The sequence below is a fragment of the Pecten maximus genome, chromosome 18, assembly GCF_902652985.1.
Source record: "Pecten maximus chromosome 18, xPecMax1.1, whole genome shotgun sequence".
Lineage (NCBI taxonomy): Eukaryota > Metazoa > Mollusca > Bivalvia > Pectinida > Pectinidae > Pecten > Pecten maximus.
In genome coordinates, this window is record NC_047032.1 from 27425614 (window position 1) to 27442153 (window position 16540).

The 16540-nt window shown below is 39.5% G+C and overlaps 3 protein-coding genes across 13 annotated transcripts in view; all 3 read right to left on the reverse strand.

The window, feature by feature from the left end:
* The window catches only part of LOC117317097 (nmrA-like family domain-containing protein 1), a 38063-nt gene extending 31490 nt beyond the window's left edge, over positions 1 to 6573 (reverse strand). For 4 of the 10 annotated variants that reach the window (XM_033871894.1, XM_033871893.1, XM_033871891.1 and 1 more), the window contains exon 1: positions 6444 to 6572. In XM_033871894.1, the coding sequence (XP_033727785.1) occupies positions 6444 to 6493 (50 nt within the window). In that variant the 5' untranslated portion in view covers positions 6494 to 6572. Of the gene's footprint in view, positions 1 to 1726; positions 1982 to 6443 lie in introns of those variants that run through there. The other 6 variants (XM_033871892.1, XM_033871890.1, XM_033871889.1 and 3 more) reach the window with 4 other exon arrangements.
* LOC117317096 overlaps positions 1 to 16540 on the reverse strand; it is a 43147-nt gene that overhangs the window by 25062 nt on the left and 1545 nt on the right. The window lies entirely within an intron of this gene.
* The window catches only part of LOC117317094 (replication factor C subunit 1-like), a 30430-nt gene continuing 26283 nt past the window's right edge, over positions 12394 to 16540 (reverse strand). The window contains exons 22-25 of one of the 2 annotated variants that reach the window (XR_004530094.1): positions 16155 to 16368; positions 15309 to 15497; positions 13085 to 13261; positions 12394 to 12997 (exon numbers count right to left, since the gene is read on the reverse strand). Coding sequence is in view for 1 of the 2 variants with exons in the window: in XM_033871883.1 (XP_033727774.1) it covers positions 13163 to 13261; positions 15309 to 15497; positions 16155 to 16368 (502 nt within the window). In the remaining variant the exon portion in view is untranslated. Of the gene's footprint in view, positions 13262 to 15308; positions 15498 to 16154; positions 16369 to 16540 lie in introns of both variants that reach the window. The other variant, XM_033871883.1, reaches the window with a different exon arrangement.

The following is a 16540-nucleotide window of genomic DNA, read 5'->3' on the forward strand; positions in this document are numbered from 1 at the left end:
CGTTGTAACGAATGGGCACGTTGTAACAAATTGGCACGTTGTAACAAATGGGCACGTTGTAACAAATTGGCACGTTGTAACAAATTGGCACGTTATAACAAATTGGCACGTTGTAACAAATTGGCATAACGAATGGGCACGTTGTAACGAATTGGCACGTTATAACAAATTGGCACGTTATAACGAATTTGAACGCTATAACGAATTGGCACGTTGTAACAAATTGGTACGTTATAACAAATTGGCACGTTATAACAAATTGGCACGTTGTAACAAATTGGCACGTTATAACAAATTGGCACGTTGTAACAAATTGGCACGTTATAACAAATTGGCACGTTATAACGAATTGGCTCGTTGTAACAAATTGGCACGTTGTAACAAATTGGCACGTCTAACGAATTGACGTGCTGCAGATGTTGGTCAATCGATTCGGAAGTTACACAGCTCCGTAGATTCGGAAGGAAAGAGTCCAGATCGTAGTGACACGATGCATCACCAATAGAAGGGCACAGTTAACATGGTTATCGACCTAAAAGTCAGACTTTTAAAATAGATTCCATCTCCTGATTATTGTGTGGTCAATCTACAACGCTGTAGGGTAACTGTGTAGATTATGTGTGTAAAAGTGGAAAGAATAGTCTTCTCATTAGCTCAGTATAAAGAGAATTTCTCTTAAATCCTCTGGTAGGATGATGTCAGTTTAAAGGGCGAGAGAGAGAGAGAGAGAGAGAGAGAGAGAGAGAGAGAGAGAGAGAGAGAGAGAGAGAGAGAGAGAGAGAGAGAGAGAGAGAGAGAGAGAGAGAGAGAGAGAGAGAGAGAGAGAGAGAGAGAGAGAGAGAGAGAGAGAGAGAGAGAGAGAGAGAGAGAGAGAGAGAGAGCTAAATCGCCAGTTCGAGCCCCACAACAAAATGTTTTCAACTCGTCTTGAATACATGCTAGTATTTGAACACGTGCTAGTATTTGAACACGTGCTAATATTTGAACACGTGCTAATATTTGAACACGTGCTAGTATTTGAACACGTGCTAATATTTGAACACGTGCTAGTATTTTAACACGTGCAAGTATTTTAACACGTGCTGGTATTATAACACGTGCTGGTATTTCAACACGTGCTAATATTTGAACACTTGCCAATATGTGAACACTTACTAGTATTTGAACGTCATAAGGTCTATCTTGTTCAATCACCTAAAACGACTTACAAATGTCATCCTTATCACATTATCTATATTAGTATATTAATTAGTACACGTTTCCTCTGGTCCCAAACACCGGATGTTTGACATTTTGACGGACATATCCCACACCAGGCATTTGATTTTGTCCTTCAAATGTCGGACTTCTGGTATTGGAATTAGAGGATATTCGGACTAATTTCATGTATACAAATATATACTCGTTTTAGCTGTGATTTTCTGTAACCAGTGTTTAACACCTCACGTGGACCGTTTAACATGTGTATATTGTCTCACAATGCTGTACCCGTGTTTGTTGTATGTGTAGGTATACTAATTAATATACATAAACTAATTAATATACATGTATGATGTATTTATCAAATAATCGTTAATTACTTTTATCTTGGATACATTACATACTCCGTATGTTTAGTGTATGTAGATATCCACTCGATCGTTACGTCTCATACAGGCCTCAGAGGCCACCAATGGATCTGCCCGGGCCACCCAGTACAGGTGCCCGTGGGGTCCGGACAACTCACCTGATGTTAGCTGTGGTGCTCCATTCCCCGCCAGACGAGTGACAATATATTTACTACAACACACCTGTACTATCCACGACATATACTCGGGGCCATTGGTCTCATTTCAGAAAGCGCTGTCCTCAGGTTTCTACACAGAAGAAACACTACTGTTTACAAATGTTGTCATCCGCTCGACTGATCGTTACTCGGATCTCTCTAGGGTCTACACGTGTTCAATTGTGTCTCCGGTCAATGTATGCATTGTTTCGGTCATCTGTTTTATTCATTTTGTGACGATTTTTTTTCTAGACTTATTGTGACACACACTTTGATTATTCATAATTGGTGTTTGATCCACCATTTACGGGTATCAGTGACAGATTGATTTGTATGTAGACATGGTTGCCATGGTCGTTGCTATTGTAATCAGTCGTACTATTGTTAATTTACACGCTCAGATAACACGGACAGGTAAGCATTACAGGGGAGACAACTTCATGTGCATTTTCTTATTTGCCGTATATACAAACGTATACGTATTCACACCAAATCAAAAACCAACAACGCATGTTTATTTATTTGAACCAACGATTCGGATTCAATATACATTTTGCATATAGGTCGAGATGTTCAATTTAATTCAATTCATTTTAATACCTTTGGCTTGACAGCCAATCAGTTTTGTACAAAATACAAAGGATACCATATTTGAGATCAACATTAACATGTACATGATATATATATATATATATACATATTACATAAGGTACGTAATATAAAGTTCAATCTACATCGTAACACTTATATATGGTGATATTTATTACTTGTATCGAATAATCTTTCCACTTTTAAAACACATATAATGTACTATCAATAAATTTGCAATATAATTAAACACATATTAAATCGTTCTCTGTTTATTTGCCTGTACAATTAATTTACCTAATCTATGCAGTTCCTTTATTTCATTGAATTCAGTAAATTTAAAACTTTAAAGACCGATGGTTTATACCAATAATATTTTTTATTAAATCTCTTCCTTAAATCTGAATACTTAGGACATATAAGTAAAAAGTGAAATTCATCCTCAACTTCGTTTTGAGTACAGTAGTTAAAAAGTCTATTATTCCTAACAATGTTTCTACTTCTACCAACTTCTATAGCAAGATTATGTGCAGACAAACGTAGCTTAGTTATTGCAATTCTTTGTTGTTTATGTAATGACTGCACTCGTCAATATTGACCATTTGTCTGTATACAGATCGTGGAATATTGGATTTTAACTCTGGGTGTTCATTAAACTAACGTGCCTGCGCCATTACAATAGCTCGTAAATTTTGATTTATTAAGGTCACAGCTCCAGTTTACGTACAGATGGCTGCTCTTTTTACTGAAAATCATACACGACATTTACTGTACTTAATTTATTAAATTGATAAATGAAATAAATAAAAAAAAAAAAAAAAATAATTAGATTCCGGATTAAATAAAAGTAAAATACAAACATACTAAACGAACTTCTCTGATTATATATCACAGAAAACGTGGGTTGTTAATTGATCTATAACTGAGGACGGAGAAGTAATGTCCTGGCGTGCGACGTTCAACAATACAAAGCAGATGTTGTATGCGCCTTACATTATAACAAGTATATTGATCATAGGTTACTATTAAAACATGAACATTTAATTGAATCATAATCAATACTTATCAACTCAATAGAGTACAAATAACAATTGGGAGTTTGTTAGTGATAATACCCCACTTGATGGTATGACGTAAATGAACTGAATGTTATATTGGTAGTGATCTCATGGATTTAAGGGAGGCTGGTTTATTTTTCTACAGGCCTTGAAAGTCGGGCGATATTTGTCTTTATCGTAACTCAAAAGGCAATGAATGCCATATAAATAACGTCTGATATTATACGTCATAAAGCATACCCTGATCACAAGTACCAGTGGTTTATTCAGCAGGAAAATCAGAATGCAAGAAATATTTTCCACAAGATAACGTGTGCATATCAATACCATTATCTGCCTACTTTTTGGCGCGGGTTATAACTGTATATAAGCTGAACTCCGAGGGCTGGGTCTATATTTCATACGTCTTTAGCCAACCACCATCAGATAGGTGTCTGTTCAAAATATTTAGTCCTTGTTCTGTGATATGTCCTTCTGTCCATCCGTAAACATCCTTGTTATTGTCGCTTTTTCACGAGAAGTAAAATAATGGTCTTCTCAAATTCCACACATAGCTTCTCTTGCTCCAAAGATGTTCATGCAATTTTGAGAAAGTTTTGCGTTGTGTTCTTCCGCATTGTCCGGGCTCTGTCGCCTACACTACCGGGTACCTGTCGCCTACACTACCGGGTACCTGTCACTGGGATTTCATACTTGGTTCATGGGTTCACTTAGGTGAGGCGGTGTCCTCCATCAAAAGTAGGTCACTCTGACCGACGTTTTTACCTTAATTTGACCTACATCAAGGAAACGCTTTGTCCGGGCTCTGTCGCCTACACTATCGGGTACCTGTCGCTGGGATTTCATACTTGGTTCATGGGTTCACTTAGGTGAGGCGGTGTGTCCTCCATCAAAAGTAGGTCACTCCGACCGACGTTTTTACCTTAATTTGACCTACATCAAGGACAAGATTTGTCCGGGCTCTGTCGCCTACACTATTTGTAAACTATATTTATTTTACAACAATTGCGAAACAAGTTATATCAGCTTATATTAATCACGCTTTTTGGCCGGGATGGAAGCGCGCGATAGGTCTAACTGTGAGAGGAAACCCCACGTGGTTGGGCAGGTGACCCCATACCTTTTAACATCCGATCAGGGAATCGGACCCCGGCTGCCCAGGTGAAGACAACGGTGTGTTACCACTGTGCCACCCAACCATCCTACACTATTTGTCATGGGAACTTCATATTTGGGTCATGGGTTAAAGTAGGTAAGGCGGTATTCTGTACCAAAATTCGCATGTGGGTTAATGTTGCATTTATAATTAAAAAGAACAAAAATCGTCATGTTTTCATATAAATTCAATATTCAATGATTTCCCGGTAAGTTCTGTTTGTTTTCTTGATCGGATTTTAATGTTAGGTGTCCAACGTCTTTATCGGGATGTTTTCGTCGGTCCTCCTGTTCTCGCGTGGTCACGTGACCGGCACGAAGGACTACATTAACACTTGGTCGGTAAATATGGCCAGAGCACCCGACCAATGTATTTTGTCGTACAAACAAATATGATGCACTTATTCATCGTGCTAAGAAACCGAGAAAAAGTGCTGTACATTCTTCTATTTATTCAAGTATGGTTACATAACGGCGTTATAAACTGGTCTTAATTGACGAAGTGCCGATTAATTGACTACTTTTTAAGTAATTTTGACGATGTTTGTCATTTTCGTAAGAATGTACAGCACTTTTCGTTGTTCTCATACAATTACCTTCACGCTCTTACCTGTTTCATAGTTATTGATTTAGGGTAGTCGGGTGCTCTAGGACGATTTATAGAGCAAGTGTTAATGTTCATTTTCCAATATTGGAACTCTTCAGTGTTTTAAGTATCGAAATCGGCATAAAGAAAAGAACAAACGTTAATAAACGAATGCAATGGATCGTAATTAATTCAAATAATTATTTACAGATGATTTCCAAAGACATAAGGTATAGTTAGACGTTTTCGGCTGTACATGCAAGTTTGTAAATTCGACACTGTGATAAAACCACCGTCCTCGTCGTTGCCATGACAGCCGATCGAAGCTCCGATCACGAATGCACTGTCAAAGTGAAAGTTGAAGTATTTTTCGCAACATGCCGTTTAAACTTAAAATTACATCCACACCTCATATTGATTGGGGTTGTTTAATCATACCTGATCAATTGAATTGTAAGAAAACTAATAAAAACACTAAAAAACACAGAATGAAGCCTTCGTGTCAGGCAGTGCAGACACAACGCGGGATCTGTAGACAATGTGACGTCATTGGAATGTACAAGTTGCAACAATGTACAACAATGTATTTTTTACATGAATACACTAATGAGCAACAAAACGGGACGCAACATTAACCCACATGCGAAGTAAGTCACCCTGACCTACACCAAAGGACAAGTTTGCCCGGGTGATCCATCTCCCTACTTTTCTTGTCACGTGAAATTCATATTTGGACCATGTGTTCATCTAGGTGAGGAGGTGTGTCCTGTACCAAAAGTAGGTCACTGACCTACATTTTGACTTCTGACCTACACCAAAGAAAAGGTTTTTCAGGGTTCGATCTCCTACACAACTAGTCTGGAACTTCATAGAATATGGCTTCATCTAGGTAAGATGTGTTATGTACTAAAAATAGTTCATTGTGACCTACATCTTGACCTATGACCTACATCAAAAAACAAATGGGCCTGATCTCCCGCATTACTTGTCACTGAAACTTTGTACTTGGGTCATGGGTCCATCTTCCTTGAGGGTAGGTTCACCTGCATTTTAATATCACCTAATGATAGTTATTAAATATGACGGGCTTGTCAAACATTCAGTGTGTATAATTAGTTTCCTTGTACCCAAACGTAACTGTGCCTACCAGCAGAGACTTATATAGCTAAAGTTAGTATCTAGATCTCTGCTACCAGTACACATGTACAATTTATCCATACTCATGTGTATCTATAATCACGTGGTATGTAAGAAATCACGCATACATATTTCGCCTTTCAGTAATACTTACGTTGAGGTTATAGCAAATATATCGGTGAACTCCGGATTGCTGTCACTCATTCCCTTGGTCCCGGGACGTTTCGCTTGCCCACTCGGCCCGGGGACCACGGAGATTCCCTGGGGGCCGGGTGGGGAGTGACTGTCGAGGACCGTGCCAATCTTGTAAAATTGGTCCAATTACAGGACTTACGTTGCTACTTTAGGGTCGGGATTCTTCGTAAGAGGTACTTAGTTGAGTCCGAGGTATCTCCCCTAATAAAATACCTTACAAACACGGAGTGTACCAATCTGTACAAGTGTCTGGAGTTCTCACACGTCCAGGTAATAATTGTTTCCAGTTATTATCACTGGACACAGAATCCTGATTACTGACACCGTCTCACTGTCCGTCGTTCACCTTAGTCCCAGTGGTATAAAACGTCTACATTGTACGGATTGACTTCTTTACAAATGTCTTCGAATGTCAATATTCACGGCAGACGAATCTAGTAAACCATTAACCCATGGGTACCGTTATAAATATCACAGGGACACGTGGATATGCTATAATGGATTCACACACGCACTAAACTACATATGTAGAATTATTTTATTAACAGGTTGCCCGCCCCTGTGTCGTAAGTAAACCACGGTGTATATACGTACCCACTAACCATGGATTTCTTTGTACGTGCTCTTGTATTGTGTTATATTGTATATAGGTACAATGCTAAACTGTTATCAAGATTAATTGAATTTAATTCATGTACATTTCGTGTATATTCCTATTAATTAAGATACTATAGGAAACATATAATAATTTCTATATAAGTGCGGAGGTGGGGTCGGTCACCGCGACTTTTATCGGGTACCCCCCGAGCATACCGGAATACAGGACGTGTCTCGCTATTCCCAAGGTTACATACCATACGTTCTATAACTATTGAAGGCTCGCGACATTCTTATGACCAATTACTCTATAGAAGACACATCTTCTCTTATCAAAAGTCTACCAGTATCTGCACTCACGTATGAGGTAGATAGCAAGAGATTGTTGTTGTTTTTTAAATATTGTTTCCTAGCTCATGATCAGTCGGTTAGAGTGGGGCGACTGGTCCGCCCGTTGTCAGTATAATGTGATCGGCTGAGGTGTCCTGCTGGGTGTCTTCTGCACTATACTTCAGTGACTTAGACGTTAAACAATACAAACCAAACCATTATAAGATATATTCCCAGATCCGACTCATTCTGTGGCGTTTTATCTTAAAGGTAGAGGGTATTCAGGAACATCCTCTAAATGGTTTTATCCTTTATGTGGTGAACGCTACAGTGATCTGGTGACCTGTATTTAACATCAGGACAATTCCACCTGGATTATGAAATATACCCGCATTAATTTGCTGGTAAATAAGAACAAGGGCCCAATGGGCCCAAATCGCTCACCTGCAATGCAGTGATCTTTTCATACATGGATCCTGCAGTTATTTGAAAGCATGCTACAGGACCAATATAATATCTCTCTGCACTTTGGCTATTCACTAAAAGTCATTTAAAGATTTAAGCATACTTGATCGACGTGACCTTGAAGGTCAAGGTCATTCATTTGAACAAACTAGGTAGCCCTTCACCCCAGCATGCTACAGACCCAATATCAAGTCCCTGGGACTCTTGGTTATTGAGAAGAAGTCGTTTAAAGATTTTAGCCTTTTTGACCCCTGTGACCTTGAATGAAGGTCAACTTTATTCATTTGAACAAACTTGGTAGCCCTTCACCCCAGCATGCTACAGGCCCAATATTAGGTCTATGGGCCTTTTGGTTATTGAGAAGAAGTTGCTTGAATGGAAAAGTTGACGCCGGACGGACGGACGACGGACGCCGCGCCACGGCATAAGCTCACTTGCCCTTCGGGCAGGTGAGCTAAAAATATGATGGAGCTGAAGTTTTTCATGTACAATATGTCCTTGGCCGAAACAGTCACCCCTGATGTATACAGGTAGATCATGGTTTTTTTTACCACATCTGACCCGTGACCTTGAAAGTCGGTCAAGGTCATTCACATTCATTCCCAACATGCCATCGAACCATTGTCATTACTTTGGACTTTGTTATTGAAATGAAATTAAGTAAAGATTTGTTTTACACCTTTAACCACTGTGGCCTTGAAAAAAGTATTAACATGTAACTGGTCCAAGACCTCTTGGTTGAATAGTTTTTTAGTACATTTGAACCATGTGACCTTGAAAGTAGGTTAAGGTCACGAATTGGAACAAACTTTGTCGTTCTACATTCGTTTGGTTACCTGACTCAATCACTTGGATCAGTTTTACGTTGATGCTGTGTCACCAATCACGTTCACAGGGTAATCACATGCTTCCCCAACGGTCTCAAATTATTCCTTTTATTTAAGGTGGTACATACACAGCCTTAAATTTTCTGAGCAGTATGATCCGATTTGAGTTGAAGGCACCTATCATACATTCAAAGCACTGACAACACAACACTTTAAACAGGTTGTTTTTCTGTAATTTATTGATCCTTTTATAAATCATTATATAGCACTCATACATTCAGAGAAAAGGTCCACAAGGCCTGTATTACCTATCATTCGTTTTGTATAAGGATACACTGCAATCAGACAAGATGGACCTATCAGGTTGATTATCAGGAGGATTAGGTTTATGTTGATGCACCAAACTATATCGAACTCACACAGGTAACTACAGATATACAAATTTCAGGATAAGCAGATTATTTTATTTTGCCATTTTCTCATGCTGAATGCTTCATAACCAAGATTGCACTAGTGACAAGGTCGCATTGTTTTCTACAGCCATCCAACATTGTTGGTGCACTAATTCATCATGCATGGATATATTTGAATCAGGTTACCATATCTCTCATCAAATAAGCCCCCTCCCTTAGTGTCCAGGTTTAGAATTAAAGTATGAGGGAGGGAGGGAGGGAGCTTATCTGGGGAGAAATAAGGTATATCTTCATTTTATTATACCAAATTAAGTATATTTTCAGTGTCATCCTCTGTTAATCTATGTAAATCAGCCATATTGAATCACTTGTAAAAGTAGGATAATTTGAGGTCAGGAGGTAATTCTGGTCTGTCTGCACATCAACAAAAGTCACACTCCCAACATCATACTATGTGTAGTATAGAAAACAGTCTTACTTCAATACTGTACAACCCTCTAAAGCAATGGGACATACAAATAACACAAGAATACTACTTAGGGTAAAATAATACTCCTGTCATATCAAAGGTATGTCAAGCTATAGCTGTACGGATGTAAATCAAGGGAAATAACTCTGACAGATCTTAATGTGACTTCTCAGCTAGGGGTATGATCTCCAAGAAAATTTCTACCACAAAACTCCAATACCTTGAAACTCTTGAGAAAAATTACCAATCAATATTTAATGCTACACGGTACAATAAATATGGTTCAAAGTAGGTTATTTTAAGAGCTATATCCACCTAAATATCGACCCAACAGAAGGACTCCAGTTTTCAAACAGGAACCACAAAGAGGTAATTAAATAAAATCAGTACAATTATATAACAAGATAGATTTCCTCATGTGCCCATCACGTATACAATTTCTTTATTTCTGGAGCCTGACACCTCACAAGTATTAACATGTCTGACACCTCACAAGTATTAACATGCCTGACACCTCACAAGTATTAACATGCCTGACACCTCACAAGTATTAACATGTCTGACACCTCACAAGTATTAACATGCCTGACACCTCACAAGTATTAACATGCCTGACACCTCACAAGTATTAACATGCCTGACACCTCACAAGTATTAACATGCCTGACACCTCACAAGTATTAACATGTCTGACACCTCACAAGTATTAACATGCCTGACACCTCACAAGTATTAACATGCCTGACACCTCACAAGTATTAACATGCCTGACACCTCACAAGTTACAGCCTGCACCTCACAAGTATTAACATGCCTGACACCTCACAAGTATTAACATGCCTGACACCTCACAAGTATTAACATGCCTGACACCTCACAAGTATTAACATGCCTGACACCTCACAAGTATTAACATGCCTGACACCTCACAAGTATTAACATGCCTGACACCTCACAAGTATTAACATGCCTGACACCTCACAAGTATTAACATGCCTGACACCTCACAAGTATTAACATGCCTGACACCTCACAAGTATTAACATGCCTGACACCTCACAAGTATTAACATTCCTGGCTTGACATGTACATTAAACATATATTTCTGCACACACACATTCCCCTTTATATCCACAATTAGACAGGTATTAGCCATGACCACAGTTAGGCAAGTTATAGTCCTGACCACAGTTAGGCAAGTTATACCCCTCACCACACTTAGGCAAGTTATACTCCTCACCACAGTTAGGCAAGTTATACTCCTGACCACAGTTAGGCAAGTTATACTACTCACCACAGTTAGGCAAGTTATACTACTCACCACAGTTAGGCAAGTTATACTCCTCACCACACTTAGGCAAGTTATACCCCTCACCACAGTTAGGCAAGTTATACTCCTCACCACACTTAGGCAAGTTATACTCCTCACCACACTTAGGCAAGTTATACCCCTCACCACACTTAGGCAAGTTATACTCCTCACCACACTTAGGCAAGTTATACCCCTCACCACACTTAGGCAAGTTATACCCCTCACCACACTTAGGCAAGTTATACCCCTCACCACACTTAGGCAAGTTATACCCCTCACCACACTTAGGCAAGTTATACTCCTCACCACAGTTAGGCAAGTTATACTCCTCACCACACTTAGGCAAGTTATACCCTCACCACAGTTAGGCAAGTTATACTCCTCACCACATTAGGCAAGGTATACTCCTCACCACAGTTAGGCAAGTTATACTCCTCACCACACTTAGGCAAGTTTATACTCCTCACCACCGTTAGGCAAGTTTTACTCCTGACCACAGTTAGGCAAGTTATACTACTCACCCACAGTTAGGCAAGTTATACTACTCACCACAGTTAGGCAAGTTATACCCCTCACCACAGTTAGGCAAGTTATACTCCTCACCACACTTAGGCAAGTTATACCCCTCACCACACTTAGGCAAGTTATACTCCTCACCACACCTAGGCAAGTTATACCCCTCACCACACTTAGGCAAGTTATACTACTCACCACACTTAGGCAAGTTATACCCCTCACCACACTTAGGCAAGTTATACTCCTCACCACACTTAGGCAAGTTATACTCCTCACCACAGTTAGGCAAGTTATACTCCTCACCACACTTAGGCAAGTTATACTCCTCACCACACTTAGGCAAGTTATACCCCTCACCACACTTAGGCAAGTTATACTCCTCACCACACTTAGGCAAGTTATACCCCTCACCACACTTAGGCAAGTTATACTCCTCACCACAGTTAGGCAAGTTATACTCCTCACCACACTTAGGCAAGTTATACCCCTCACCACACTTAGGCAAGTTATACTCCTCACCACAGTTAGGCAAGTTATACTACTCACCACAGTTAGGCAAGTTATACTCCTCACCACAGTTAGGCAAGTTATACTCCTCACCACACTTAGGCAAGTTATACTCCTCACCACAGTTAGGCAAGTTATACTCCTCACCACACTTAGGCAAGTTATACTCCTCACCACAGTTAGGCAAGTTATACTCCTCACCACACTTAGGCAAGTTATACTCCTCACCACACTTAGGCAAGTTATACCCCTCACCACACTTAGGCAAGTTATACTCCTCACCACACTTAGGCAAGTTATACTCCTCACCACAGTTAGGCAAGTTATACTCCTCACCACACTTAGGCAAGTTATACTCCTCACCACACTTAGGCAAGTTATACCCCTCACCACACTTAGGCAAGTTATACTCCTGACCACAGTTTGGCAAGTTATACTCCTGACCACAGTTTGGCAAGTTATACCACAGTTAGGCAGGTAATACCAAAGGCCTCAGTTAGGCAAGTATATCCATGACCTCAGTTATGCAGGCATTCCAATGACCACAGTTAAGCAAGCACACACATGTACCAAACAACACTTTTCCAAAACTAGAACAATCTCTTCACCAGTTTTAACATTCATAGCTCACTATAAAACTATAAAGTGTCCTCAATTATTCTTCCTCATTAGTTGAACCTTGACTAAGGACTTCTTATAATAACTTCTTTAACCAAGCACCTTCCATATCATTTTTCCCACATGACTACTGGCTGGAAGTTTCCATAAAACTCTCGCCACTTCAGGGCTATACAGAGAATGCCTTTGTACATGGCAACCAAGTATGACATTCCAGTTTTATTTTTCGTAAAATAGAGTCGGACTCCATGAATCAGGACTATATTGAGAATGCCTTTCCACATGACAACACAGTAGGACGTTCCACCGTTAAGTTTTCAGTTAAAGACTCCCCAATCAGGGGTTTCTTGAGAATGCCTTTCTACAGGTCCGGAAGGATCATTCCAGCTTGGTTTTCCGCGAAAAATGGGAGACTCCCAATTTAGGGCCATACAGAGAATCTAAGATCGCCACCCAGCATGACGTTCCACCATTAAGTTTCCAGAAGATTCAAGAAGACTCCCTAATTTCCTTCTAGACAATGCCTTTCCCCATGGCCACCAAGCAGGACGTTCCACCATTAAGTTTCCAGTAGAAGACTTCCTAATTCCCTTCTAGACAATGCCTTTCAACATGCTGCCTCTGCTAGGAACGTTTCTTACTGGACTTGCCTTTACCTTTACCCTTAGAAGATGTTTCCTTGGATTTCTCTTTGCTAGCAGCTGCTGGCTTCTTTTTTGCTTGCTACAAATAAACAAAGATACGGTTTTATTGTATAGTTGTTATTTCACGGGGCAAACATTTTGCAGTGGTTCCTGTCGGACCTAGTTGGCGGGTATCAAAATTTGCATAACCATACATATACCTTATATCAATATTCACTGGGTACTTATATTTGCACTTAAGTTAAAGACTGAATAAAATTAAAACCCTCGCGAATATTTCCAACTATACAATGACATCTACTAAACATGATGATATGACCTAAAAGTATAATCACTACAAGCAGTTTTTTGGGGGGTTGTTAAGAATGCGTGTGAATAAACATTTACATAACACCAGTATTTGATGGATTCGGGCAGTCGGATAAGAGTCACCGAGTAAAGTCACCAAAACGTCATGAAAAACATCCAACATTTTTTGTGACATAGAAATGTTTATTGATATACAAAATTACCAATTAAGTTTTTCTCCTTCAACCAGAGAGTGGTATCACAGAAAGGATGTATATCTATTTACAAGTGAAAATTCCAGATGTTCTTCATCAAAACCAAGAGAATAGGCAACATGATACTTATCTCAATAGGGCAGAAACATTATATTTTTGTACTTTAATAGCTTAACTAAAAATATGTCATTAAAATTAATAGATCAAGATATTTTGGTGTATTTACATACAAGTTTCAAAAATCATCTTTATAACATCAACCCTGTGTTCCACTATCCACATAGAATACCTGGAATTAATGACATTTAGTGGTAGTTCCAAATCAGTTAGAAATAGTTTTATTCAATTAAGCTTATTCAAAAAGGTGTGTCTGAAAACTAAATATGTCCAGATCTTCAGGTAAAGTATCTACCCAGTATGTAAATAAGATATCTTGTTCCATTACAGATTTAAGAACAACTTCAGTTTTGAGATTAGAGACAACATGAGCTCTATGTCAGGGACTTAAGGGAATTACAAAAGCTCAATGTCTAAGACTTTAGGGAATGACATCAGTTCTTTGTCTAAGACTTTAGGGAAAGACATCAGTTCTATTTCCAAGACTTGAGGAAATGACATAAGCTTTAGGGACATCAGTATGACATAAGCTTTAGGGACATCAGTTCTTTGTCCGAGACTTTAGGGATGACATGAGCTCTATGTCCAAGACATGAGGGAATGACATGAGCTCTATGTCCAAGACTTGAGGGAATGACATGAGCTCTATGTCTAAGACTTTAGGGAATGACATGAGCTCTATGTCCAAGACTTGAGGGAATGACATAAGCTTTAGGGACATCAGTTCTTTGTCCGAGACTTTAGGGATGACATGAGCTCTATGTCCAAGACATGAGGGAATGACATGAGCTCTATGTCCAAGACTTGAGGGAATGACATGAGCTCTATGTCCAAGACTTGAGGGAATGACATGAGCTCTATGTCCAAGACTTGAGGGAATGACATGAGCTCTATGTCCAAGACTTGAGGGAATGACATGAGCTCTATGTCCAAGACTTGAGGGAATGACATGAGCTCTATGTCCAAGACTTGAGGGAATGACATAAGCTCTATGTCCAAGACATGAGGGTTGATTTGGTTTGGTTTATTTTGTTTAACGTCCTATTAACAGCTAAGGTCATTTAAGGACAGCCTGCCGTGCGTGTGGTGAGTGCGTATGTGTGTTTTGGGAGGCTGCGGTATGTTCGTGTTAAATCTCCTTGTGATAGGCTGGAACTTTGGCCAATTTATAGTGCTACCTCACTGAAGCATACTTCCTCACAGCGGCGAACGCTCAACTAAAGGCCAAAAGTGAGGCATTGTCAAGGGAGACATTAGGAAGAAGAAAGTTGTTCAGAAAGAAGAGAAAAGATAAGATCCCAAATTTAGTCACCTCCTACGATCATGCAATGGGGGCAGCAGGTACAATTCTTACGCCCTACCTGCAGGGCAGAGACATGAGGGAATGACATAATAAGCTCTATGTCCAAGACTTCAGGGAATAACATCAGTTCTTTGTCCGAGACCTGAAGGAATTACACCAGTTCTTTGTCCGAGACCTGAAGGAATAATCAACATAATCTCTACCTTAATCATTGTATCCTTCTGCAGGTCATCCTTATCATCATCGCTCTCCGACATATTCCCTTCCTCTTCACCTTCCTCAGGGCCGGCCACAGACCCTCCACCTCCACGTTTCTTCTTGGTGAGGACCCCAGTGGAGTAGGGCGTCATGTGAACCTCTTTGTTGTATGTTCTTGTGAAGGCTGACTTGGTCTGTCAAAAAAGATAAAATATATTCACAGATGTTGTTTACATACAATATTTATTGTATAATCTTACAGTGGGGCTGCTGTCATTGATAAAAGAAACTTCAAAATCAAAATTTCTTTTACATACATGGTGGTCAAATCTTTATGACTTTTTAACATCTTCTACTCAAAACTTAAAAATTTGAAAAATCTGGTAGTGGATATTGGATTGGTTAATGAATGTATCATACTCAGTTCCAACATATTTCCGTCAGATCTCAAAACAATGATTCCGACTGAGCTCTATCACACCATGATCATTTGAACTGTGAGGTTTGCCAGATCTCCGTTTAAGTAAATGAAGTGATGATTTAACTCCATATGCTGTCGCTATTTCAATCCATGTGATGTTTTAATACATCTGATCATATAGTCCCTACCAAGTCTATAATTTCACAGAAACTGAGTTTACACACCACTCTGCTGTTGTGGTCATGTCCATGGACAAGGCACTTAATCCCTAATAGACCTCCCATATTTGGTACAGTGAGGTATTCACCAGCTACTACAAAAAGACCCTGTCTCAAAATTAACCTGGCTGTTGATAGAGGGGAACTACACAAACAAAAACAACAGGAAATCATGACAACTGAAGAGTTGTACAAAAGGGAGACAATTTTACCTTGGTTGAGAGATGTTTAAAGGGATCGTCACTGTTCGGCCACTTTGATACCTCCAGGATATTATCAAAATCTTCTTTGATGATGTCATACTCCCCCATTAGATGTATAACCTCTGGTACACCCTCATTTTCCCGTGTCACCAAGGGACGTGTTAGAGAGTGTCGCATGTAAGGGAGGTAATCCATATTGAGACTACGCTTGTCACCAGAGATCCTGTAGAATAAACAAAACAATTATCATGGGCAGACCAACTCAACACAAATTCTCTAAAGAATTAAGACTGATCCTGATAATAAAAGTGTTACTTTATTATCATATTTTTATTCATGCATTGTTAGTATCAACAAAGACATCTCCCTGTCCAAACCAACCAAGGCCTCATGTG